The 26,643-nt window shown below is 40.6% G+C and overlaps 1 protein-coding gene across 4 annotated transcripts in view; it reads left to right on the top strand.

Moving 5' to 3' along the window:
• Positions 1 to 26,643, top strand: part of LOC150089088 (endothelin-converting enzyme 1-like) — a 129,484-nt gene that overhangs the window by 74,079 nt on the left and 28,762 nt on the right. For all 4 annotated transcript variants that reach the window (XM_090369807.1, XM_090369808.1, XM_090369803.1 and 1 more), the window contains exons 8-12: positions 2,114 to 2,266; positions 12,548 to 12,634; positions 19,662 to 19,816; positions 25,633 to 25,852; positions 26,059 to 26,157. In XM_090369807.1, coding sequence (XP_090225933.1) covers positions 2,114 to 2,266; positions 12,548 to 12,634; positions 19,662 to 19,816; positions 25,633 to 25,852; positions 26,059 to 26,157 — 714 coding nt within the window. The remainder of the gene's footprint in view (positions 1 to 2,113; positions 2,267 to 12,547; positions 12,635 to 19,661; positions 19,817 to 25,632; positions 25,853 to 26,058; positions 26,158 to 26,643) is intronic.

Below are 26,643 nucleotides of genomic sequence, written 5' to 3' on the forward strand. Positions count from 1 at the left end.
ATTAATCGTATTTAGCAGCCACGAGCTTGAACCCAATTCGCTCAAACAGCCTGTGCTACTGCACACATGCTCTTGACCACTCAGCTACGTCAAGCTTCCTCCTGTCAAAGTTCATGGTTGTATGTATTCTATGATAGGACAACTCTAGGAACATTAGTTCCACTGTGGCAAGTCATTCTGAATAATTACAGGTCTGCTTTGATGTAGTTTAGGATTGTGTTGTTCGTGTTGTTGTCATCTGGCCAGTTTGCTACTAGGTGTCGGAAATCCTAAGGATTTCAAGCGCCAACAATATTAACTTGGGGGTAATTGTGCAATCAGATATGGAATTCTCTCATATAGCCTACCCAGCCTACCGCGTGGGTAGGCTATATGAGGACTGCTGAATTCATTATTCCTGGTGGCGTTTTTTTAAATTTTTTTATTGCTTTTATTTAATTATTTATACTTTTTTGGCCAATTTGATTTTACTTTTTTGGTTTGTATTTATTACTTTATTTTATTATTTTATTTTTTCGTTGGTACCACCGGTTTGGGCTCCCAGTGGTACATGATCTGCTAGCATCCACTGGAATTGATCTTTCCTTGGGTGGATGCGCAATTCTTACCTTAATTTCAAATCTTCTCACGTTCATTTGATATTACGTGTATTGTTGTGACCCGCCTCCTCGTGGCGTGGACGGGTACTAGGAAGCAGCCATCCTGGTGATCACTGCTCCCCGGTAGCTAAGTAGCCGCATACAACAAGACACTTCGCAGACATAGTACTATACTCGTATCTGCCATTTTGCAGAGTTTTGTATCCATCACAGTATACCATGGCGGAGTTTAACTAACGTTTAGGTACCGTCGTACATAAGACACAACACATGTCCACACAACACACTACACGTTTTCTGGCTTTTACAGAGAATCTGTAAACATCACAAGAGTGCCATGGCGTAGATGTGGGAGACCACCGGTGGCGCCTTACCCAAACCCTATGCCACTATGCTACTATGTCCGTCCATTCTGCAGAGTTGGGGAAATCCCCGGAGACGCATTACAATTAACATTATATCTGGCTTATACCAGATATAACATTATATAGCATATAACATTATATAGATATAATGTTATATCTGGCTACTCTTGTATCTACTATACACCTTAACTACAACACTCCGCAAACAGCCCGCAAGATTCGTAGGTACCGCAAGCTGACACCCTTCAACTGGAAGCAGACAGTCATCCCTTTTTCGAAGTCTATCAGATTATGATCCTTGTCTATATCTATCAAGTAATTCGTATGGACCGCATGCCATAAACCTGCAGTATCACATTTACTGGTTTTCACTGCAAACATGTCTGCCACCAGGCAGGCAGGCAGGCAGGAAGGAAGAGTCGAATTCTAAAACATAGTGGGTGGTCATAATGTTTTGACCGGACAGCGTATTTTGTTTCTTGATGTATTTTACCATTCCAACGGACGACTAGGGTCAATAACTAAATCACAAAGCAGAGAAAAGAATAAAAGGTAGTAAGCAGGAAAGTGACCAGAATACGACATTTGCCCATCACTTTATCAAATCCTTAAAACTCGCTTCTTGAAAAGATGTCAGTTGTTGTCGTACAACATTTTCAACCTCAGCATCATCAGATGAAAGTTTGCCATCAAACTGTTGTTTAAGTACACTGAAGAAATGGATTTTGGCAGGAGAAGGCCAGGACTGTAGGGATGATGATCCCATGAAGGTTCCGCCCCAAATCAGTAATGTTTCTGGGATTACATGCACTGTAAATGGCATTGCATTGTCATGCGGCAGTAATTTAAGCCTCAATGGTTCAAATAGTTTCCTGCGAATTGAATCCTGAATTATTTTAGAAGTGCAGTATTCACAATGTCTTCGGGCTATTGAAATGCACAAGAACCACATGACAGTCTCAGAAAACAGTCACTAAAACTAACTGATTTCTTGTAATTCTGACTATAAGATTAACTGACCCCATCGGGAAAAAAAAATATATATATAGATACCACTATTTCTGGAAGTAGATGGTAAGTAATTATTAGAGTTTATGAAGTGGTGTTTGTTTCTGACAATTTGTACATTTAAATTTGTTTCTTTTCCAGCTGGACCAACTTGGCGAGCCCGAGACAAGCCTTTCAAAACACACTACCAAACTACAACTTCTGAGCATTGCGAATAAGATGGGCAATAACAATTCGAGACAGATGCTGGACGATGTCAACGAAATGGAAGCAATGGAGGAGATTCTCAAAGAGGTACGATTTCAGTTTTCTCTCTTAAAGACTACCCTACATAAACATTTATAGGTATTGGAGAGTAGAGGGCTGTCCCAAGATTTTCTAATGGGAGAACTAAAAGGAAGTTTAAAGGGGGATTAAAGCAGTGTTCTGTAGCAGTAAAAAAAACACATTGATCATAGGGGCTATAATCTCCCTCCATCTGGGACCATCCCTGCCTAAGGGCATTTAATACAACAAATTCATCGTCGTCAATCGAATTCACACTGCTCTGATTAATGTCATTAACCACCCTGTACACTTTCGTATTACCTGAAAAATTAGACATTAAGCCTGTTATACCTTCTTCAGTATCATTAATAAATATAGAACATATCAATTGGCCCAGTACTGAAACTTGTAGGACTCCATCAGTAATATTACTGGTGGAGTCCTGCTGGAAGAATTTCAGCTGCTTATGCAGCCTCTACCTTTTATCCGTATAGGCTCATGTCTGGATTTTTATTGGTGTCAATGGTACTATTTCTCAGTCATTTTTAATTTATTTTACCAACTTATCTATGTTTCATAACAAATATATGTTTTTATAATATCGTACCATTAAGAAACATGAATCGTTGAGGAGGGTCCATCCTGCAGGGAGTTGATTTTTTACCATTAAGAAAATTTACTAGAACAGTTACTTGTCAGGCAGTGCTAGAAAGAACATTGCTCAGTATTTCTAGCACTCATAAATAATAAAAAAAGTCTAACAGATATTTATTTAAAGTATACCCAGTAAAATAAAATAAAATAAAATAAAATATTTCCAGAAGCTTTCGGAACTCGTGTCCCTTTCTCAACTGACAGAATTTTTTTTTTTGAATACATTACAAGCAAAGTGTGGCACGTTACTCATTCGTCATTGTTGTAGCACGGACGTGTGCTGCCTTGCGCCAGTGATCATCCATCAATAAAACGGTTGTCTCCAGGATTGGATGTATACGCATGCCTTTCTGGCGATTTAATGCCTTAGGGTTGTTCATTATGTTTAGTGACTCTAGCCATAGGCGGTGGCGAAAGTGTCGCGCGTGGTCCACTATCTCAAAGTCGCGCTTGGGGTCAAGATCGTGGTTGGTAGCCCAAAAATGTTCTGCAAGCGCGGACTGGTCAGTTTCGGCAAGCCGGATTGCTCTGTCGTGTTCCGTGAGGCGATCCTGGAGACGTCTCGATGTCTCACCTACGTAGCAACTGTTACAGGCCCTACAGGTGATACGGTACACTACATTGCTGCGTAAGACAGGTGTGACAGGGGTCTTCACACTGGAGACAAGTGAACGTAGGTTCCTACCTGGTAATTGTACACATTTTATGTTGTAACTTCTCAGGATCTTCGAGATACGTCCTGACACTCCTGGATAGTACGGAATGTAGGCGGATGATATGCCGACTTGCTTCGGAGGTCTTGGGTTGGAAGTAAGTTCTTGTGCCTGTAACAAGCATCTGTTTAGTACATGGGATGGATAACCGCATCTGGTTAAGTCCGCCTTCACACGGGAGATCTCGTTACGTCTAATTGTGTCGGTGCTGGAATGGCTCCAGGCCCTGGAGAACAGGGTGCGGGCAGTGCTATTGAGATGGCTTGGAGCGTGGCCGGACCCGTAGTTGGTGAATTGACCGCACCACATGGGTTTGCGGTATACTGAGGTCTCTAGATGTGGGCCTACGCGATGCACTAGCACGTCCAGAAACGGGAGCGAACCGTCCACCTCTGATTCCCACATCTAGAGACCTCAGTATACCGCAAACCCATGTGGTGCGGTCAATTCACCAACTACGGGTCCGGCCACGCTCCAAGCCATCTCAATAGCACTGCCCGCACCCTGTTCTCCAGGGCCTGGAGCCATTCCAGCACCGACACAATTAGACGTAACGAGATCTCCCGTGTGAAGGCGGACTTAACCAGATGCGGTTATCCATCCCATGTACTAAACAGATGCTTGTTACAGGCACAAGAACTTACTTCCAACCCAAGACCTCCGAAGCAAGTCGGCATATCATCCGCCTACATTCCGTACTATCCAGGAGTGTCAGGACGTATCTCGAAGATCCTGAGAAGTTACAACATAAAATGTGTACAATTACCAGGTAGGAACCTACGTTCACTTGTCTCCAGTGTGAAGACCCCTGTCACACCTGTCTTACGCAGCAATGTAGTGTACCGTATCACCTGTAGGGCCTGTAACAGTTGCTACGTAGGTGAGACATCGAGACGTCTCCAGGATCGCCTCACGGAACACGACAGAGCAATCCGGCTTGCCGAAACTGACCAGTCCGCGCTTGCAGAACATTTTTGGGCTACCAACCACGATCTTGACCCCAAGCGCGACTTTGAGATAGTGGACCACGCGCGACACTTTCGCCACCGCCTATGGCTAGAGTCACTAAACATAATGAACAACCCTAAGGCATTAAATCGCCAGAAAGGCATGCGTATACATCCAATCCTGGAGACAACCGTTTTATTGATGGATGATCACTGGCGCAAGGCAGCACACGTCCGTGCTACAACAATGACGAATGAGTAACGTGCCACACTTTGCTTGTAATGTATTCAAAAAAAAAAATTCTGTCAGTTGAGAAAGGGACACGAGTTCCGAAAGCTTCTGGAAATATTTTATTTTATTTTATTTTATTTTATTGGGTATACTTTAAATAAATATCTGTTAAACTATGGACCCCAGTACTCCAGGCCCATTTGTCACTATAAAAAAAGTCATTTCTTTCTCACACTCTATTTCCCACTTCTTTCACTAACTTCTTATTTATTTCAGCTCTAGCTAACCTGAATGCGCCCCCCCCATGACCTTGGGAGTTTTTGAAGAGAAATCGGAGGAGGTCATAACATGCGTCGATTTACATCACTGCGTCAGAGCAGCTTTTGAATCTTCGAAATTCATCGCGATCTTCAGCAATTTTCAAGAACAGAAACTGTTATTCTGAGAACACAAAATTCTACGAAAGCGAGGAGAATTTACGCGGTGGCCCGCAAGGGGAAGACCACTCGCCGGTTCTGTCCATGGCTGTCCTGGTCCCATTCATTACAAACAGATTTGACCTCGATCAAACAACTCGTCTTCCACAGGTTATTTATTTATTATAATGCGAAGAAGAGAGCTCTTCTTGATAAAAATGTTCACGGAGACAATCTCCGAACGAAACTGTTGAGATGTATTCTTCTTGAGGATTCCCCGAAGTTCTCATAAGTGAAAAATGAAAATTCTAATTTATTAGCACGCTTCAAAGATTATTTGTCTCTCAGACAGATATCAGATGCTCCCGTCCTTCGACTGCGATTGGCATATCTTCCTGAAAGGTTTCCATTACAGAACAGAAAGAAGCTCCTCTAGGTTAGAATAAGATTAACTTACTGCAAACAGTTCTGTGAAACTCTTTCCTGTTCACAGCCGTATCCAGATCAAACTTGCTCATGAGTGCCAATGTTCTTTTGAAGAAGGAGTTTCTGGATATCTCTCATCTAGAGTTACCGATGCGGAATGTAGTCGTCTGTCTGGGAGCCACCGCTGGAGCGTGAAGATCAATATGGCATAGAAAATCCGGCAGGAAGGTAGAACCAGTGAAGATATGGTACAACAGCTTGAAATCAAGAACATTTCGCAGAGTTTCCAAAGATTGAAGTAGGAACAGACATTCGGATAGAAAATTGGGTGATAAAACATGCGATTAGTCTAGAAAGATAGTGGATGAGTTTCATCTGCAGCGATTCTATTTGCTGTATCAAGTATGCATAGTGTGGGTTCCATATAGGAGAAGCAAACTCCATTATAGTGAGTACAGTTGTTTTGAGTAGGAGCACAGAGAACTGAGGATCTTGAAATCTGTACGTCTGCCGTTTAATGAAGCCAATTTGTTTTTTCGCTTGGTTTAATATATTTATAACATGTACGAAATTTTTAGAAATCTTCAAGTACCGTGTTAATGGACTAGAAAGGAATAGCGAAAGCTTAAAAAGCGGTACTCACCTTGAAATTAATCTGCGATGGTTTACTTAGGAAGCGTGGTTAATGTTTAAGTTGAATTGTTGAATTGAAAATTAAAAGGGAGGGAAGTAGATAAAAGTTGACTGAGTTAAATAGGCGCAAGGAAATAGAAGTGTACACATCCAATCCTTGGTTGTCATCGAAATAAAGAGAAGAAGGAATGATTAAAAACTATGTAAGTGAATCCGATGAAGCCAATAGTCTTTACGAGGACTTTCGTTAGTTAGAGAACGTCTTCAGTTGGCAATGTGTGGGGAGAGAACGCGCGTGATATTTTAAGAATAAAAAATTATACTCTCGTGATGCCTTTTTTGACATGTGGGAACTTTAATCTCGAGAGGTTCCAAATTGGGGAAAGATTGAAGGGGAGTTTAGAATTTAGAATTTTGAGGTTAGAGTGGTGCTTGTACCATTCAATAACTAGGGCTTCATATTGGAGTATTCTGTAACTGGATTTTAGTTTAATGATTGAAATGGCAGAGTCGATGAGCGGGTTGTGGTTGTGAGTCTGGGCATGAGTTGTAAGTTCTGTGACAGATTGGTTGGACATGAGACTATGAAAATGGTAGTATGCACGGGTATTGGATGTTTTTGATGAGCCAAATTTAGTAGTGGTACTTCCGATATAACATGTGTTGCAGTTTGGTTGACAATTGATGAGGTATATAATATTATTAAGGTCGTTTGTAGGATATTTGTATGAGTCTTTATAGGTGCTGAAGAAGGATCCTAATTTGTTGTAGGTGGAAAAAACAAGGGAGATATCAGTGTTGTTAAATAGGCGTCGGAACTGTCCTGCTAGTTCATTGTGGTAAGGGAGGACTATGCGGATGTTTGTTTTATTTTTGTCTTTGGTTGGGGTGTTAGATTTAATTTTATTTTTAGCGTTAAGGATTGTATTTAAAATAAGTTGGTGGGGGTAACCTCTGGATATAAATTTGTCGGTGATATACTGTATTTCATTGTGAAGGTCAGTGGGTAAGGAACTGTACTTTAGTGCATTGTGAATTTGGTTATATAAAAGGCAGTTTTATATAACCAAATTCACAATGCACTAAAGTACAGTTCCTTACCCACTGACCTTCACAATGAAATACAGTATATCACCGACAAATTTATATCCAGAGGTTACCCCCACCAACTTATTTTAAATACAATCCTTAACGCTAAAAATAAAATTAAATCTAACACCCCAACCAAAGACAAAAATAAAACAAACATCCGCATAGTCCTCCCTTACCACAATGAACTAGCAGGACAGTTCCGACGCCTATTTAACAACACTGATATCTCCCTTGTTTTTTCCACCTACAACAAATTAGGATCCTTCTTCAGCACCTATAAAGACTCATACAAATATCCTACAAACGACCTTAATAATATTATATACCTCATCAATTGTCAACCAAACTGCAACACATGTTATATCGGAAGTACCACTACTAAATTTGGCTCATCAAAAACATCCAATACCCGTGCATACTACCATTTTCATAGTCTCATGTCCAACCAATCTGTCACAGAACTTACAACTCATGCCCAGACTCACAACCACAACCCGCTCATCGACTCTGCCATTTCAATCATTAAACTAAAATCCAGTTACAGAATACTCCAATATGAAGCCCTAGTTATTGAATGGTACAAGCACCACTCTAACCTCAAAATTCTAAATTCTAAACTCCCCTTCAATCTTTCCCCAATTTGGAACCTCTCGAGATTAAAGTTCCCACATGTCAAAAAAGGCATCACGAGAGTATAATTTTTTATTCTTAAAATATCACGCGCGTTCTCTCCCCACACATTGCCAACTGAAGACGTTCTCTAACTAACGAAAGTCCTCGTAAAGACTATTGGCTTCATCGGATTCACTTACATAGTTTTTAATCATTCCTTCTTCTCTTTATTTCGATGACAACCAAGGATTGGATGTGTACACTTCTATTTCCTTGCGCCTATTTAACTCAGTCAACTTTTATCTACTTCCCTCCCTTTTAATTTTCAATTCAACAATTCAACTTAAACATTAACCACGCTTCCTAAGTAAACCATCGCAGATTAATTTCAAGGTGAGTACCGCTTTTTAAGCTTTCGCTATTCCTTTCTAGTATATTTATAACATGTTTATGAAACCCACATCCAGTGGAAAAGTAACTCCCACTTCTTTACTTCAGCAACTCTGGAAATCGGCATCTCTTTGATGTAATATTGGTTAACTAAAATCTTAGTTTTCCTCGAAACTGCAAATAAAATAGAGCTGCATTTTCTAGGATTAACGTCCAGCCCTTTCACAGCAACCCAATCAGCGAAAGAATTGAGAGCAGCCGGAAGGTTAATTGCATCACGTTGACCGTTGATACGTGACTATAGTTCCATATCGACGGCAAACAATGAGATCCTAATACCACCTCTCTCAACAAATTGCGGTACATCATTGACAAAGGTGGTGAATAAAAGAGGCCCATCTAGACCTTGCGGTACTGGTCTAGATGGGAAAAAAATTCCCTTGAGATTTCTTGTCCGACGATTACCCTATGTTTTCGATGTGAAATATAACTCCTCAGCCAGGATAGTAGAGGATCAAGTATTCCGTCGTGGCTTAGTTTTTTTAGCAAGTTGATTGTGCGGACACTGTCAAAAGCCATGATAGGCAGACGGGATCTCAAGTGAGTTGATTGCGCCTCTTTGGGACACGAACAGCATCGACTGTTTTGAAGTGAGCTGGGTGAATGCCGGTATTAACGGAAAGATTGAATATATGCAACATTATGTATTTAAATTGTGGAAGGCATTGTTTTCACAAGATAAGTGGAATCTTATCTGGGCCTGCAGAAAAATCTTTTTAAGTTCCCGTTGAATGATATCGGCTGTGTCCACCAAGCGATTATTGAGTGTATCATCCTTAACGACTAGAAATTGATAAATTGAAGCAGCCGTAGCTGCAATTTTCTCGGAAAACGAGAAAAAGAGGTCACAAAAAGATCTGCCTCACTTTTGTCACAGGTTGTAGGCATGCCATCATCATCAGTGACCCTGGTTCCTGTTGAGCAGTTATTAGAATTCTTAAGCATGTTCCAAATTGGCTTCAGGTCTCCATTCCTGGTGAAACTTTCGTCGAATTGATTGAATATAACGAGCGTACCGATTTCTGATTAACCTTTTAATGTTGCTTCCATGTTCCCTGAACAGTGCCATATATGCTTCATCATGAGTCAAATTTAAGTGTGTTCTGCATAGCTTTTTGGCTCGGATAATCGCAATTACGAGTTGTAGTCATAGAACATATATTTTTCCCCTTTTTGGCTGCTCTTTTTTGAGAATAGTCCGCGAAGGAAACGATTTTCGTATGTTGTCGTGAACCAATGAGGGAATCTATTCCTGTAGCTTTTACCGAGCGGTAGGAAGTCTTGAATGATAGAGAAGATTGTGTTAATAAGATGATCTGTGACAGCGTCAAGATCATTAGTCCATGGAAATGAGAACCAATCAATGTTATCAAGTTCACATTCTAATAATTGCCAGTCTGCTCTCCTAAATTTCAGCCTGGCTGGGACAAGAGTAGTGCATTTACTTTTCTGTGATGTGTTCATTTGACAGCTTAGTTGTAGGGGATGATTCCTCAATGCCTAATGTAGAATGGTGAATATTGAAGTCTCCAAACAAGCAAACCTCATCTGACTAATGAAAAAATGTTTCAAACTCACAAAGTGCTTGCGACAGCCTCTTCATAACAAGAAGATCGACCGGGGACGGAAGGTAGATAGCTGCGATGAGAAAAATTTCTTCTGAGAACGAATCTTCAGCTGACAAAAGATTCCTTCGATATTGTGGAAAGTCCTGTGTTGTTACTACAAATTGGTTTGAGATAATGATGGCGACACCACCTCCCCTAGACCCCTGTCTCTTCTGAGGACAGTATAGCCCACTGCCGCCACGTCAGAATCCCATCGTGTAGCCATGTTTCTGTGAAAATATATACAGGTACATTAAACTCCACAGAGCAAAGCAAGGTTCTAAATTTGTTAGTTTTATTCACTAGAATTCTACAGTTCTGATAATATATATTAAGAGATTGCTGGCAGCCGTAATCGCCTCTCCCTATATGGACAGAAACAGTAGAGGCCTGGAAAAGAGAAGAATAAGAGTTTTTTCTGCACCATGATTGCTAACTATCATTCTTCTTCACATTATTAGTACTCTTGTTGTAGATTTTAAATGGTGTGATTGTTAATCCCGGAGGCCAATGCAGGGAATCCAATAGTTTACTTTCGTACAATGTATTGCAGGCCACTAGGAAAGCAGCGAAGGAGGGATGTTCAGTGCTTAGTGCACGAACCTCAACTATCACTCCGATTTCGTTTCAAATGATTCATGTAAAACTTCTGCCTTCGTATGTGGACTGAGCCGGGAAATAAATAACCTGGATTTGCGTGGTACTACAGCGAGAATGTATTTGCCTTTGGATAGGTGATCCTTACCCTCAGAAAGTGCGTATGCAGAAGACTAACTGCACGATAATGTGCTGATGAGGTGTTGCTCTCAATTAGGCCCTTACCATTGTCGTGAGTTCTTCTACCGGTTTCGATGTTTCTGTCCTCTGAGCTGCCGACGTCGAAATCCACATGCCGTGCCTTTTCCTTTGGAACTTTACCCACCTCAGGCTCTGATCTCGTGTTACCAATAGGTAAGAGATTACTGATGTTGGCTTCGTCGACAGACCTAGTTTGTCGTGGTTTCCTCTGTTTTCCCGCTTTAGTATGATCATGAGATACTTTCAACTAACTTTTTCAAGAGATACATCTTGCTTGAGGAAGTTTGCGGTCTTTTATCAGTTGATTGCTTAGCTGGGTACTGATTCCGTTTGTCCACCCCGCAAAAATCTCCTTCTGAAGCCAGTGTGGAGGGTCGATTGCGATTAAGCTGGATTAGTCGTAGTTTTTATAAAATTGGAGAAGCCCAGTTGAATTAAGGAAATTCGTGAATTCAGCAGGGCTATCACGATTCCTTAATTCGATTTTGTTAAATATATCCAGGAAGATAAGTAGTTTGATCTCCTTATTTTCGGTGTGCAGTACCGTGATATAGTTTTTCGGGCTCTTGTAATCGCGCTTTAATAAGAACATTTCCTTGCTCAGGATTAGCAACAAAATCTGAATAAACTTCCCCATTGCACTTTCTTTCGGTTTCAAGTACTACTGAATATTTTTCTCACATTGCAAGAATTGAGCTATAATTGGGGTTATTTATCAGAGACTTCACATCACGGGAATCATGTTGAACTTCTTCAAGTGAAGAAGTTCAAAGAGTTTATTAGCCACAAGATCGGCTCTATTTAAATACTCTTTTTGGAATTGATGGAACTCGTTTCAGAGTTGTTTCACAGCTGTTGAAATCTGTCTTAATACTTCGTCACTGCTCGCGCTCCTCGTGTCATTCAATGTCAACGACGGAAGGCATGTTATATCGGCATCATCTACTGAGTCATCATTTAGTGAGTCGTTAGACTAATAGCCACCCATATATATAGTTCACTTTCCCAACTTTTGTTTTTTACTTTTTTTAGAGAGTTTTTCAGATCAGCGTAAGGAGAACAGGACATGCACTGATGCGCATGACAGGATGTACATTGAAGTGCATACTCCACTTGGATGCTACAACTAGTTCAGATCAACAATTTCTTAGTCGTGTGGAAAGGAGAACAGACGAGCAGAAAATGCCAAGCAGCCCTTTTGATGCGCTTCGTAGTGACACAGCCAGTAATTATCCGTGACCTTTAGCTTGTCCAAAACAGCTCTAGGGCTTGAAAAGTTTGAAAACATAACTCTTAACTGCTGACCTTGCCAGCCAATGTAATGCTGAAGGAAGCTCTTTTTCTGTACATTACTGAAAGCGACAAATGAGAAAAATTACCTAAAATCGTCCAAGAGAAACTCTGTAAGTTGCCCAGAGCAGTCGCAGCGAGTGGGAGAAACACCTTAACTCTAAAAACCTTAACTCCTTAAGTTAGACACTTATTTAAAGCACACTTTTGAAGAGCACGAAATGAAGACACAGGGCGATGGGTACCTGAAACATTTCAGATACCCATCGCCCTGGTGCTATGGGCTCATACTAGGATACGTATAAAAACTTGTTATGTATTAAGTTCTGTACTCCCCTTTAGTGCATAATAAACGTCATTTATTTTATTTACTTTCATTCTGTGTGTTTCTACTGGATGATTTTATCAACCCTTTCACCGAATTTTTCCTTTCTGCAGTTGATCCGGCCCAATATCGAAAGGGCGAACATCAGTTCTCTTTACCACAAGATGACTATTCGTCAGCTACAGAAGGAGATCCCAGAGGTAGGAAGTTCAGAATTATTGAGTTTGATAATTTTAATGTGAAAGATGGGTCAGTCAACTTGGCGAAATCTTTGGAAATTCCTGACTGTCTCGGCTCGGTCAGTGCGCTTTCCTTAAGTTTTAGCAAATTCTGTTCTGTTTCATTTAATTAACGGTGGAGTACAGTAAAATCCCGAATACCGTTTTAACGACACTTTCACTATAACGAAAATATTTCTGTGCCCCGGGCGACTGACTTTATTATTAAAGCTTTCAGTAAATCACGTTATAACGTCATTTACATCATTTATTTAAAAAAAAATAGATTTAAAAAAATTTAAAAATAGCAACACATACCTCAGATCGTGGTATTGTATCAACACTTTCGTAATGCAATTCACTAATTTCATCCTCAATTTTAATAACAGTTGAAAGATAACACGTATTTATGCTGTGATTTATATAAGCAAATAACAATAATTCATGATTTCCGAAAAACTAATTGAGGTTTCATAGTTATTTGTATAAAATATCTTGTTTTTTCAGTATTTGTTTCTACTTGTTAGAATATAACTTTTAGTATATTCCACTGAAATTATACCTATGAGATACGATCACCTTTCGACAACAGCCTGCATGTATTATAATTTATCAATTCATTACATCAGTTTTTCTGAACGTTACATTACATTTAATTCAGCCAGCACTGATTGCGACACAAGCCTGAGTACCTCCATGCCATTATACACAAAAGATCAGCAACTACTAATCGTCTAGATACTCTCTTCGAAATATAACAGGCCCTCAACAGCAGATCCCAGATTGACATTATCTTCCTAGACATTAAATCGGCATATGAGAGAATATACCGACCAGCTCTTTTTACTTGCTGAAATACTACATCAGCTCGTTAGATAACATACTCCACAAGTCGATCTTACTTTCAAGACATCTGTTTATTTTCTACAGCAATTTTCATATAACGTTCGACGTCACAAGCGACATTCCACTGTGTTTTCAGCTATCCAAACTGCTCCAAAACTTGCAGCAGTTTTGGAGCATTTCTTAACATATAATTCAAATTTTGTTACCTATGCCGACGACATGAAGTTCTACGTAAGTTCAAATAAACCTCATCAAAATCATGTATATAAACCTCCATGCTTCTAAGCAGATACTGAGACTGCAAAAAATCTTGAAACAATTGGGCTGCATCTGAACCCTTCAAAATCAATTCAAATACACCAAAAATGGATTAAAAAACAATATTGAGATGTTTGTAGGCGGTGAACAGGTGCAAACGGTGACGTCCCCAACAGACTCAAGCTTCGCCCGGGATGAAGGGCTCACCAAACTCACTTTGTCCAGATGAGAAAGATGATGTATGCAGCACTATGGACCGAAAACATTTCGGTCGTACGACAGGAGCTTGTGGGTGTGCATTGTCCACCGCTGCTTTGTCAGTACATCCTGAGTGTATTAAAGCTCTATGGTTCTGAAATTTGATCCTCTGCACGTACCTAAACAATACATCTACCAGTATTTTTTTTTTTTATGTAACCCCAAAACACGAGAGGTATTAGAACCTGTAGTACTTTTTTTTTTTTTTTTTTTTTTTGGTAGTTGTTGGCGCATAGGCTTCTGTGGCCATAACGCGCCTCCCAAGGTTTTTGCAGTACTTTGATCCAAGCCCGAGGCGGGAATCGAACCCGCAACCTTTGGGTTGCCAGACAGGCATTTTACCCACCCGGCTAGCCCGGTCGGCCCTGTAGTACGTAATAAGGGGCTTGGGTTGGAGGTTGAGAAGACGAAAGAAGATATTTGTTGACATTGGACTTGAACTCCTGTAGATTGCAATTTTCAGGGAATTACGGGTGAAGGAAGGTTGTTCCAGAAAACGGCAGTTGAATGAATGAACGAGGAAGATGAAAAGTTGGTTCTGTGAGTTTGAAGTTGGACAGTAAATGGATGTTGACTGGTGGCGGCACGTGTTTGGACTGTTTTGAAAGAGAGAGAGCGGGAATTATAGAAGCCAATTCAGAAAAACAGTGCCCATGGAAGTATCTCTAGAAGAGGCATGCAGCAGAAACAGTACGTCTATGAGACATCGAGTGGAGAGACTCTGTTACAGTTAAGTCGTCAATTAAACTAACTTGGATGGAATCTGCGAACCTGAGAGAGATTTTGGGGGCACCACCCCAGATGTGGGAACAATATTCCATGGTAGGGCGGATTTGCGATTTATACAGAGTGAACAGCTGTTTGGAAGAAAAGTAACGCCGAGAGCGAAAGAGAAAACCAAGTTTTTTAGATGCAGAGGAAGCAATATTTGTAATGTGCTTGTGCCAAGAGAGATTAGAAGTCAGGGTAATCCCCAAAAGAGATATATCATTTAACCTAGAAATCGGAGTGTCACCAAAGATAAGCACAGGAGCAGAAGAATCCTTTTTGTGAGATATAAGACAAGACTGAGTTTTAGAAGGGTTGAAATCAACTAAGTTGTCTTTGCACCACTGGAGGATTACCTGAAGATCCGCATTTAAGTAATTGGTAGCAGATTTTCGAGAAGTTGAAGCTGATTGAGCAGGACAAGGTATCTCAAAATGGAAAGTGGAATGCAATGTGCTATCATCGGCAAAACTATGGATAGGATTTCCAATCAATGGAAAAAGGTCATTAATATGCAAGAGGAAAAGAGTGGGGGAAAGAACTGCACCTTGGAGGGACACTGGCATTAGTGGAGAAGTTAGAAGACAGTGAGCTATCTACCATCACACTCAGTGAGCGATCAGAGAGAAAACTGTATAACCAATTACAAAAAATAGTTGGCAAACCATATGATGGAAGCTTGTGCCAAACACGATCGAAAACCTTTGAGATGTCAAGAGCAACTACTTGTGTTTCACAGAACGTTTCCATTGAATTTGCCCTTAAATGGGTAACATAAGCCATGATATCACCAGTGGATCGACTGACGGAATCCATACTGGCGATCCTTGATCAGACGGAAGGTTTCTTGGTAGTTTAACAGTTGGCGGTTAATTGATTTCTCCATTACTTTAGAAAGAGTAGAAGTAATTGCAATGGGACGATAATTGGATGGGAGGGATTTGTCACCCTTTTTAGGAACTGGTTGGATACGAGCAAATTTCCAAGCAGAAGGAAAACACCTTTGGAATAAAAAAGTGAAAAAAGGCGGCATAGAATAGGAGTAAGTTCAGGAGCACAGGTTTTGAGAACAAGTGGAGAAATACCATCGGAACCTGGAACTTTCTTAGCATCAAGATTCGTCAAAATCCTTCTGACATCCTTTTGACGGAAGACCACGGGATGCATTGAATGGAGCGTGTTGGGAATGGTGGGAGGTGTTTTACCAAGATCATTAATACACGAGTTGCAAGAAAAATGGGATGCTAGCAGGTCAGCTTTATCTTTGGCTGAAGTGACAACAGAACCATCTCGTTTGGACAGAGGTAGGAGCAGAGATGGGCAAAAGTTGCGGCCAATAGCTTTGGCAATAGACCAGAATGTTCGGCTACCATTAGGGCAAGAAGCAAGTTTTCTGCTTTTAACCTGTTTAAAATCTAATTTGGACTGATTAATAACTGCTTTACAATTGTTGCGAGCTTTGGTGTAGGCAGAAAATTAAACTGAAGAATTAGAAACAAGTCAATTACTGTATGAAACGTTCTTCTCTTGAACAGCCTTAGCACATTTATTGGAAAACCAAGGTTTGGATAAAGGACGAGATTTTAAATTGGAGTGTGGGATAAAGGATTCCATTCCTGCAAGATCTATTTCGCTGACACGATCTGAGCAAACGTTGACATCAGAAGTTTTGAAACAGTAATCCAACGAAGGAAAAGAAGAAAAGAAGTCTCGCAGGTCCTCCCATTTTGCATTCTTCTAATGCCAAACAATATGAGGTTGGGAATAACCATGAGATAAAGGCTCCATTAAAGAAGAGACAATCACCAAGTTCTGATCTGAGGTGCCTAAAGGTCCTCTCACTTCGACCCTGTACTTAGAAGGGTTGTTTGGGAGAAAAAGATCAAGTGTGTTGGCTGTATGATTAGGATTGTCCGTTATTCTTGTAGGTAAAAAGTCTGAGCATCTCGACCTGCTGGGTCGGTGTGACTAGAAAACGTTAGCCAGCTGGAGTTGTGAACATTAAAATCACCAAGGAAAATTACCTTACTGTTAGGAAAGTTGGACTGGAGAAAGTCAAGTTGCAAAGAGAGTGAGTCAAAGAGTTCCAAATGATTAGTGGAGTTGGGAGAACGGTAGAGACAACAGATTAATTTGACACAATGAGGTAGAGAGATTTTAAGCCAGAGAAGACCGAAAAGAGGAGATTCCAAATAGCCAAGTCTCTGACAGGGGATATCAGAACGGACATATGCACAAGTACCACCTTTGAGGCGAAAGGAATGATACAGCGAATAATTTGGGCATCTGAGATGAGCAGTAGATGAATCAACCGATAACTGAGATTCTGTCAGAAAACGTACATGGGGTTTGGCAGACTGCAAGTGGAAATGGACATCGTTGAGATTAGAATTGAGACCATGTATATTTGTGAAATTAATTAGGAAGTGCTTTGCGAGGGTTAGATCTTTTTGCAGATAAGCTTGCTCTATTATTTTGACAAGTCATGGTGTATTCAATACTAAAAAAAAGTGGGTGAGACATGGTGGATGAAGTAATGAAATTTTTTGGATATGGCGTACACATGGTAAGAATATACCCAGATCCTTGACATAACGTGGCCTCGACAATGCTCCCCGCATACACACTACTCGGACTCCCTCCAGTCACTATCTGGCAGAGTAGATGTAGCAAGATTATACACTAGCTGATCCGGAAGCCTCCTAAATAGTTACCAATAGGTCCGGTGTACGTAACTAGCGGCCGGCCTGCAAACACCGTTTTAGAGCTGTACCCTTGAAATGTAAGGAAGTTTGGATCTCCCCATGATGTCCATCCTAACCTTAAAAAGACATCAGTTATACTGCATGATAGAAGAGATGGGGAAGGGTTGACCGGAACTTAGCTCTGGAGACTAAACATGGATTCCACCACTGGGGGAGTGATGGAACCCATGTTTAGTCTCCAATAAGCAGTGGTGGTATTGCACCAGTTGATGAGAGTCATTTCCCACCTAGGTATAATATCTTTATTTTAAAAAGTTTTACCTGGATGCCTGATGCAATGCCCATAACAGCAACATTGCTAACGGTTTAACATAAAAAGGAACCAAAATAGGAAAAAACAAAACAACAGGAAATGAAGAAACAGTTTTTTTTTGTTTTTTTTCACAATGGCAACCGATCAAGGAAAAACTATGACAGCCATTCAGCTGTAGACGAGAGCTGCTCCCTGATGATACGTCTTCTATACGCTTTGTCCTCAATGAATTTCCTGAAGTCAGCATCCATATATTGGACGTTTTGGAGCATCTTCATTGGCAGAATGTAAGGAGTCGAGGTTTGAAAGAGGAAGAAGCCAGTAAAAAACTATCTCAACTGATGAGATGAGATGGCTTTTAGCGTGGTTTTCGTTGCCGACGCCCAAATTTCAGATCGGTAGGTGATGAGTGGCTGAAGGTAAATATATTGAATCGTATACAAGAGCTCCCTATTTTCACCTTAAAATACAAATAATATATTACCTGTGCAAATCCAGTATTGGACTGATGTATTCTCTTGTTTAGCTAACAATGATATATCCAACTATACTAAATTATGAGTTAAACTTTACAGAAGAACTTTAGTAGAAATACCTGAAAACGAAGAGCACTAAAATCAGACGACTACACTAGCTCGCACAAGCGCAAAAGCTTTGTCCAGCACGTCTTGCACCATCTACCATGCCACGTACGAAGTCCATTAGATCACTCCTTTTCCCTATTCTTGCTACAGTTTGTACGCTTAACTGATGCTAGGAAGGTTGTTCTACCGGATTTATATCCACAACTGTGGTCATGTGACTTGCAGCGTTGTGGGACAAACCATTTGTGTGCACAGCAGGGGTGTATCTAATAATGTGGCAGCACAGCGTACATCTCCTAATGTAAGGCCCTAGTACCTCGCCGTCAATGGTATTCTATTCTTCTTCTTAGTGCACAATAAAGATCATTCGTTCATTCATTCAATACATGGATTCATCAATTTAGAAAACCGATAACAAAAGAAGAGAAAATGCAACCTCTTTTCGAGAACATTTCGATCCTACACATCGATGGGTGTGATGCCCATTCATTCTCCATCCAGCGCACAGGAACAAACATCATATACACTGCTTCAGCAATGATGCACGGTATACGAATAGTAGTAATATGTACGGGAAAAAAAACGAAATAACAATTGCCTGATTTCTTTTTTAAATTTTTGTATTTATCTGTTTTGGAAATATTTGAGGTGGCTCAATAAATCTTTCTAAAAGAGCTAAAACTTCCTGAAAATCCTTTTACTGGGAGATGAGTTACTGCAAGCGAGCCAAAAAAAACAAAAAAAACTGTTATATTTGGGTTAACAGAGAACAGCCACATCACACATGTGTATTATGTCCGTAAATTGCGTGTTCGCTGGGTCGGTTTGCGTGTTTTTCTTGACGAATTTCAGAGAGAACGAACCTTGCTGTTCTCGCTTGGGACCGACTAACTCAGCCAGAGTGAAAAAAGCCAATAAAATGACCAATCGAATGACTCAAAATTGGACCTTTTCCACTCGAGAGGAGGAAAACAATGTTTATATTATTACTTGAGAGGCAGACGGACGGACATGGTCATGACCTAGGTGCTTTTTGCACATATATGCAAGAACGCGCCTAAAAAGAGTCCAACAGCGGGGATGAAAGATCTTTATGAACGTGGTCATAAAAGTCAGTTCGAGAATTGTCAAGAAAATCCCTTGCACATATCCCCCAAGATATCAGGGAGTGTTCGGACATAAACTACTATGTTTGAAGTAAGAACGTCGACGACACTACTGTTTGATAAACCCAAGGAGGACACCTAATTTTCTTTTAACTGTTATTCCTCTTTCAGGTGGCGTGGCTGGAATACTTAAAACAGGTTTTCATGAAAAACGTTACCAGACGAGAAGGACAGGACATCACAGAAGACACCGAAGTAATTGTGGCTGAAGAGGAATATCTGAAGTCCATCGTTGCCCTCATTTCCAACGGCACTTTCACCCAAAGGTAAATAGATCTTCAATTTGTTCTCTCTCCCCCAAATGCATAACTTAATTACAAAGATAGAAGGTTTTTTCCATCTCTCAAACTATGGACACTGATTCTACTGAACCTAAAGATGAAAAAAAAAGTTTGTATGGATACAGGTCCAGAAACGCTTCAACGTCTGTCAAGCCAAATTTTTTCATTGAAGTAATTAATGCTCGCTGTTAGACATTTCCTTTACGCCTACATCTGACCAAAAGGAAATGCCCCATGTAAAGATTTACTTGGGGCATTCTCATAGATTGTCGAACACATTCGAAAATGCTCAGAATGTTTCGAAGTGACCAATCATCAGAAGCATCTCATCTCATCTGTATTCCCACACTTCCTGAGCCTCAGCTTATCCGCGCTTAATTTCTTCAACTTAACAAATTTTGAACTTCTGATCCTTAGCCGTATTCCCCACTTGATAAATCAAGCTCTGGGGATACGTTACTGCCGCTGCCCAGAGGAAGCGGATCTTTACTAACTGGATCTCCACATCTAAACTCCAAATATAACCTCAAAAGCATATCCCAGCAAGTAATCATCCACGATCCGTTCTCGGAAAATTTGTGCAAAGGAAATTTATTATCGATAAATTGGTGATGTTTTCTTTGCCACCATTGTACGGAGTGTACCAATCTAAAATTAAAATTTTGTGCATTGCGAGAAGAATTTGAGTCACTAAAAAAAACGAGTGCTTTCCCTCAAGAATAATGTAAATGGGAACTTGTCAGGGACTCAATGCTCTAGTAACCTGCCAAGTATTGCACTCCCGATTCCGACCCCAGAGAATAATAACCAAGTGAACTACTCTGGTTCAAAAGAACTTAGTTCTGTTAGGAGACTCCATTGTCAGTGAAATGGGAATATTTTTTGTAATAAGGATAGGTGGTCTAGAACCAGGGTATGTCTACCAGAAGCAACAAGTAATGATGTCATCGACAGATTATCAGATTTAAAGGGGGGAGATAAAGAGAATATTATTATTCATATGGGGATTAATAATGTTAAGCACACACGATCTGACGATTTGTTAGACAAATACTGTCAAGTCCATTTTGAATAAATGCCACGAGTTAGGCCAGAATGTCTACGTGTCTGCAATTGTGCCCAAGAACGATAGCAGGGATTACATGCTGAAAGCCAAAAGTTGGTGCAAGACTTTTTGCCAGCATCACTGAGGATACCTTAAAGGTATCATCTTTGTACTCTTTTTACTCCGTACTCTTCCCATACATGGATTTATCATCTTACGTCGAGCCTGTACTAAAAGTTACTCACGGGTTTCTTTATAATTTGAAATATGGTGAGCTCCATTACATATGATTTATAGAGGCAACTTATTTGGTTGGATGACTTGGTCTTTTGGTCAAATTAACGCTTGCACTTATCTCAAGAGTTCTTGTTTCTTTCGCAACAGAACATATTAGCAAGATGTTCTGAGGGCAGAAACGTTTCAAATGAGCGGACAGCTAATGCTAGGGAAGTGAGCATGAATAACTTTAAGGGGCGTGTCAGGGTAGTTAACTATACAAGAACACAGTCGTAATTGTTTGTAAAGTAATGTCAGAAATGTCGTCAATAAAATAAGTGAATTCGAACTGCTGGTTAGGACAAGTAACGCTGACATAATAGGGCTTACGGAAACGTGGTTCCACCCGGAGAGAGGGATGGCGAGTTTCAGTACGGTATGTACAATGTATTTAGGAAAGACAGAGCAGATGGAAGGGTTGACAAATAATGAGAGTGGGAGTAAACCAGATGATTGTGAAGATTATGATGAAAGCCTCTACATGCAATGGAATGGGCAAGTAAGCGTCAATGTCTTGTTATGGGTGATTTCAATTTGCCTCTAATTGATTGGTGAAAATGGGAGGGAAACTCAACATTGGGGACAAAATTTTTAAATCAAATGATGATTGCTATTTGTATCACCATGTCAGAGCAAGTACTAGCAAAAAGAATACACTAGACCGCATCATCTCCTATGAACCAGATGATATAACAGGGCGGACAATAGAGGAATCAGCAGCAGGAGGAAGTGATCAAGGAATTCTACGGTGAATGATGAAAAGACAGAGGTAGCAGTAGTTAAAGGCAAAGAGAAGAGAAGAGAAGGGAAGAGAGAGAGAGAGAGAGAGAGAGAGAGAGAGAGAGAGAGAGAGAGAGAGAGAGAGAGAGAGAGATACCAGTAGCTAAAGACAAAGGTTACAACTTCAGGAAAGGAAATTACGATGCCTTAAGGTGCCACATGGCCTCTATTAACTGGGTAGATATCACACAGAGAGCGAATATAATTGAACTATCGTATACCTTTAAAACATTAATCGCAGACGCCTTGAATGCGTATTTACCATTAAAAAAATACTCCACGAGGAGGATTCCAAGTTGGATGAATAGTGAAGTTGCCACATTACTTGAGAAGAAAAAGGTGGCATGGAAAAGTTACAGAGCAATAAAAAGTACTGAAGCCTATAACAGCTACAAGATGATCTGTAATAGTGCCACAGAAAGGGTTAGGCTGGCAAAGGCAGATTATGAGAAATCGCTGTCAAAGAGAGGGGATAAGGAATTCTTCACATATATAAATACAAAGAAGAGAAGAATAAACCAGATCGGACCCTTATGTAATGGGCGTGGGATAGTATTATATACCCCAGCTGAAGTTGCAGATGAACTCAACAATTACTTTGCAACGATATTTACAAAAGAAAAACCCTTCACATCAATGAGAAAGTCTAGGAGTGAAGTTGAAAAATATGTAATTAATGATATTGAAATTTCGCATGATTATTTAATGAAAAAACTTTCGAACCTGCAGGCCAGTAAGGCTCCTGGAGTTGATAGCATTTACCCTATAATCTTAACGGAGGCGTGGGTGCATTGAACCATTGAGGCTAATTATGCGAGCATCACTAGACTCTGGGGAGATTCCCTTGGATTGGAAAAGTGCCAATGTATCTCCCATACATAAGGATGGCTCTAAAAGTGAAGTTGGAAATTATCGACCTGTCAGTCTGACTTCAGTAGTAGGGAAAATCATGGAGGCAATGATCAAGGGTGGAATTCAGGATCATTTGGATCGAATTTAAATTCTTAAGGATACTCAGCATGGTTTTGTAAAGGGAAAATCATGTTTAACAAATCTGGTTAGCTATTTTGACAGGGTCACTCAAGAGCTCGACTTAGGGAATAATTTCGACATAGTTGTTTGGATTTCAGCAAAGCATTTGACAAAGTCCCACATGAGCGGTTACTTCATAAACTGGAACAGGTTAGAATCACAGAAAAATCCTTAGATGGACAGCTGGATGGCTTCAGAGCTGGCGGTAGAGAATTGTGATAAATGGTTATTCCTTAGATTGGGTTGATGTAAGAAGTGGGGTTCCCCAAGGATCAGTATTAGGACCACTGTTGTTTTTGATTTTCATAAATGACATCGATGAAGGGATAGAGGGCGTAATGTCTAAATTTGCAGATGATATAAAGATTGGTAGAGTAGTTAATGATCGCCGCCAAGCAGAATCTCTTCAGAATGATCTAGATAGACGTCAGAAATGGTTAGAAAAATGGCAGCTCTGCTTTAATCCAGCAAAGTGTAAGGAATTTCACCTGCCGAACAGTAACCCCGAAAATAACTTATACACTTGGCTGAGTTGAACTAAAGCCGGTAGTGGAGGAAAGGGACTTGGGTGTTACGATACGGTCAGATATGAAGCTCACTGAGCAGTGTAGACAGGTGCAAGGAAGGCCCATGGTATCCTATCGATAATTTATCGAACAATCGCTGATAGAGATAAGGATGTCATAATCCCATTATAAAAGGCTTTTGTTAGACCATATTTGGAACACTGTGTTCAAGTATGGAGACCGCACCTAAAGAAAGACATCGAGCTTCTTGAAAGAATCCAGAGACGGGTAACTCGCCTGGTGAGATCGGCAAAAAAGGCGTCCATATGAGGAAAGACTTCGAATATGTGAATACTAAGACATATCTGAACTATGAAACACCAAGACATATCTGAACATTGCAGAACGGGTACCTCGGCAGTGTTACATGTTTACCTCGTGGGCGGCAGTACTTTCAAAATGACAGTGCACTCATCCATCGCGCAATGTGTAAAGGGTGGTTTGAGGAACACGAAGAAAACTTCAACATCAGTCGTTCGGATCTTGGATCTCAATTTCATTGAGCACCTTTCATTGAGCATCTTTAATTGAGCATCGATTACATACTAAATAGAGGGATTCTCCAAAGACACTTTTCGAAAAGGGCTGCTGCGAAACTTTTCACAGCAACCCATAATCCGTTCCTCTCAATCTGCAATAACATTCTTACCTACGCCGACGACATGAAAATGTTCTTTCCATCCAGCAAGAGCGTTAATGAATACAATGTTGCTGTATAAGCCATAGAGCAGTTAAATAACCTGGCCAACTTCCAGGCTTCAATTGATCTTGAAATAGACCCTCTCAATACGACCCAGATGTCCTTCTCCCGAAAGCATAAGAAGCATAACATCGCCATACTCTTAAATGGTCAACCCATACAGAAAGTCGAATATCACAAAGTTCTGGGAATTACCTGGGATATCAAATTATCCTCCACGAAGCATTTCATTACCAAAACCAACAAGACCCTAGCCGCCATCTGGGGCTCAAGGCAGGATTTAACTGGGGTTCATAATGTTCAAATGATGACAGAATACATTGTTAGGTGCGTTGCCCTTGTTGCCTTATATGCTTCGGTCATTGGTCGTCAGCTCCAGAAACGAACACCAAAACCTTCCCAAGCATTGAGTATTGGCTTATCAGGTGGCTAAACCGGATCTTCCAATTTCCCTTCACAGTATCAAGAGGCATTCTGTGTGCAAATATGGAGTGGACACCTTGGAAGTTTATTGTAACCAGGAAAATATTCATATCCTGGCCATGTTATTGACAGGTAGATATAAAGCGCCAGTCTTATCAGGCATCATATCGCACCCCACGAAGTCAGAGACAATCATGCAGTCTGCAAATCAAACCACTTCGCTCGAGCCTAATCTCCTTGAAAATTTTTAACAGGATGGTCCCACTTTTAATACAATGGAAATCCTGAACGGATTTCAAGTTAACTGCGAAACATTATGCTCCAGTAAGACCTACAGAACGACTATCTTCCAACAAACAACTGAGTCACAACAGTACTAAGTGGAGCCCATATCCCTTGCATGCGGTGCAATTAAAAATTGATCTGGGAAGCCTGTGCCCTGTTGAAGGCAGTCCCAATGCGCAGTTCTCTCAAAATCTGCGCCGTGGTTTCGGATTTCGTTTTGAAGATTGGCTGCCTAGCGACTCAATCTCCTTGTTTCTCAGTGTTATGCTGCCATCATGCTGGTCTTGTGTTCGAAGTGTGTTAAGCTTTACCCATGTGTCTCAAAGAGGAGTACCCACAACATGGGTACTCCTCTGTGAGACACCCAGCACGAAGGACCGTTTTTTTTAACTGTCAATTTTTTGTAAATTTATTCCCAGTTGTAATTTTTTTATCCCTTCTAATTTGTATGTGGTATAAGGGGCAATTGTAACTAGCAATCAATTGAATAAATAAATATCTAATACGCTATTAGCCGATGGTGCTAATAAACTAGCCAGGCAGGCACTTCTCATATGGGGAATGCTGATTATTTGTGGAGCAGAATTGAGAGATCAAAGGTTATTTAAAGGCTTTCTTCTTTATCACAGCAAATCCCACTTTGCAAAAGTGTGTGGAACCCATTCTAATCAGTGCTCCCGATTACTCCGCTTAGGGCCATCGCCAACTACATGGGCTGGAAAATCGTCGAGCCTTTTCTTTTCGTCCTGCCACACTCGAGCGACCTGTGCTTTCCCGAACTCGAGAAAGGCGATGATGATGAAGAAGAAATAACGAAAAGTGAGGTGGAATCTTGCATCAATGCGGTGTCGCAGTTCTTGCCTTTGGCACTGGAGTACCTCTACTTCAAGACAAATCCTATCAGTGAGAAATTGGTAAGTTTGCCTTTCTAATATTATAAATACGCACAACAGACGTAAATAAACACCAAAACAAACACCAAAATATTTCTATAAAGAGCGCACATTATAAGTAAATAAAAAGAAAACTTGGGCGGGCCCTCTTAGCAACATCAATTTAAAAGGACTTTAGATGGAGTCAAACGGTTGAAATTATTAATTTTCAGGTTTTGTTTTTTCAGGTCAGAGAAATGATTGAGAAACTTGAAGAGGCATTCTTAAAGAGAGTGCGAACATCCGGGTGGATCAGTGACGACATGAAGGAAAAAATCGAAGAAAAAGTAAGACAGATTTAATAAATTAGCGTATTTAGCGATAACGTAGTAAAAATAATAAAATCACGCTGCTTGAACCATGACGTGTACTACACTGAAAGACAGAATTCAGGGGGATATCTAGTTCCTGGGCAAGGCGACGCTGTCACCACTCTCGCTAGTGTACGAATCCGCCGCCGCTTGGCAGGTATATAAACGAATTACCGTCTACGTGAATGTAGACGGTAATTTGATGTCAGTATGGATAAACGTCGTGAGTTAACCGACTTTGAAAGAGGGATGATAGTGGGTGCCCGTCGGATGCATGGGTCACTCTATCGCGGAGGTGGTTGGTACAAAAAGTTCACTATCCCCGTTGGACAGTATCAACAGTGTATGGGGAATATGCTATTTCCGGAATGCCACGTTCATTCACCGCCTTTATCTGCCCACAGCGCTGTCCAGGATGAGATGATATTCTTCATGTTAACAAGGAATTGTTCAGCAAGTGGA

Source organism: Mastigoproctus giganteus, chromosome 3, assembly GCF_048544385.1.
Source record: "Mastigoproctus giganteus isolate SK-2022 chromosome 3, ASM4854438v1, whole genome shotgun sequence".
NCBI lineage: Eukaryota > Metazoa > Arthropoda > Arachnida > Uropygi > Thelyphonidae > Mastigoproctus > Mastigoproctus giganteus.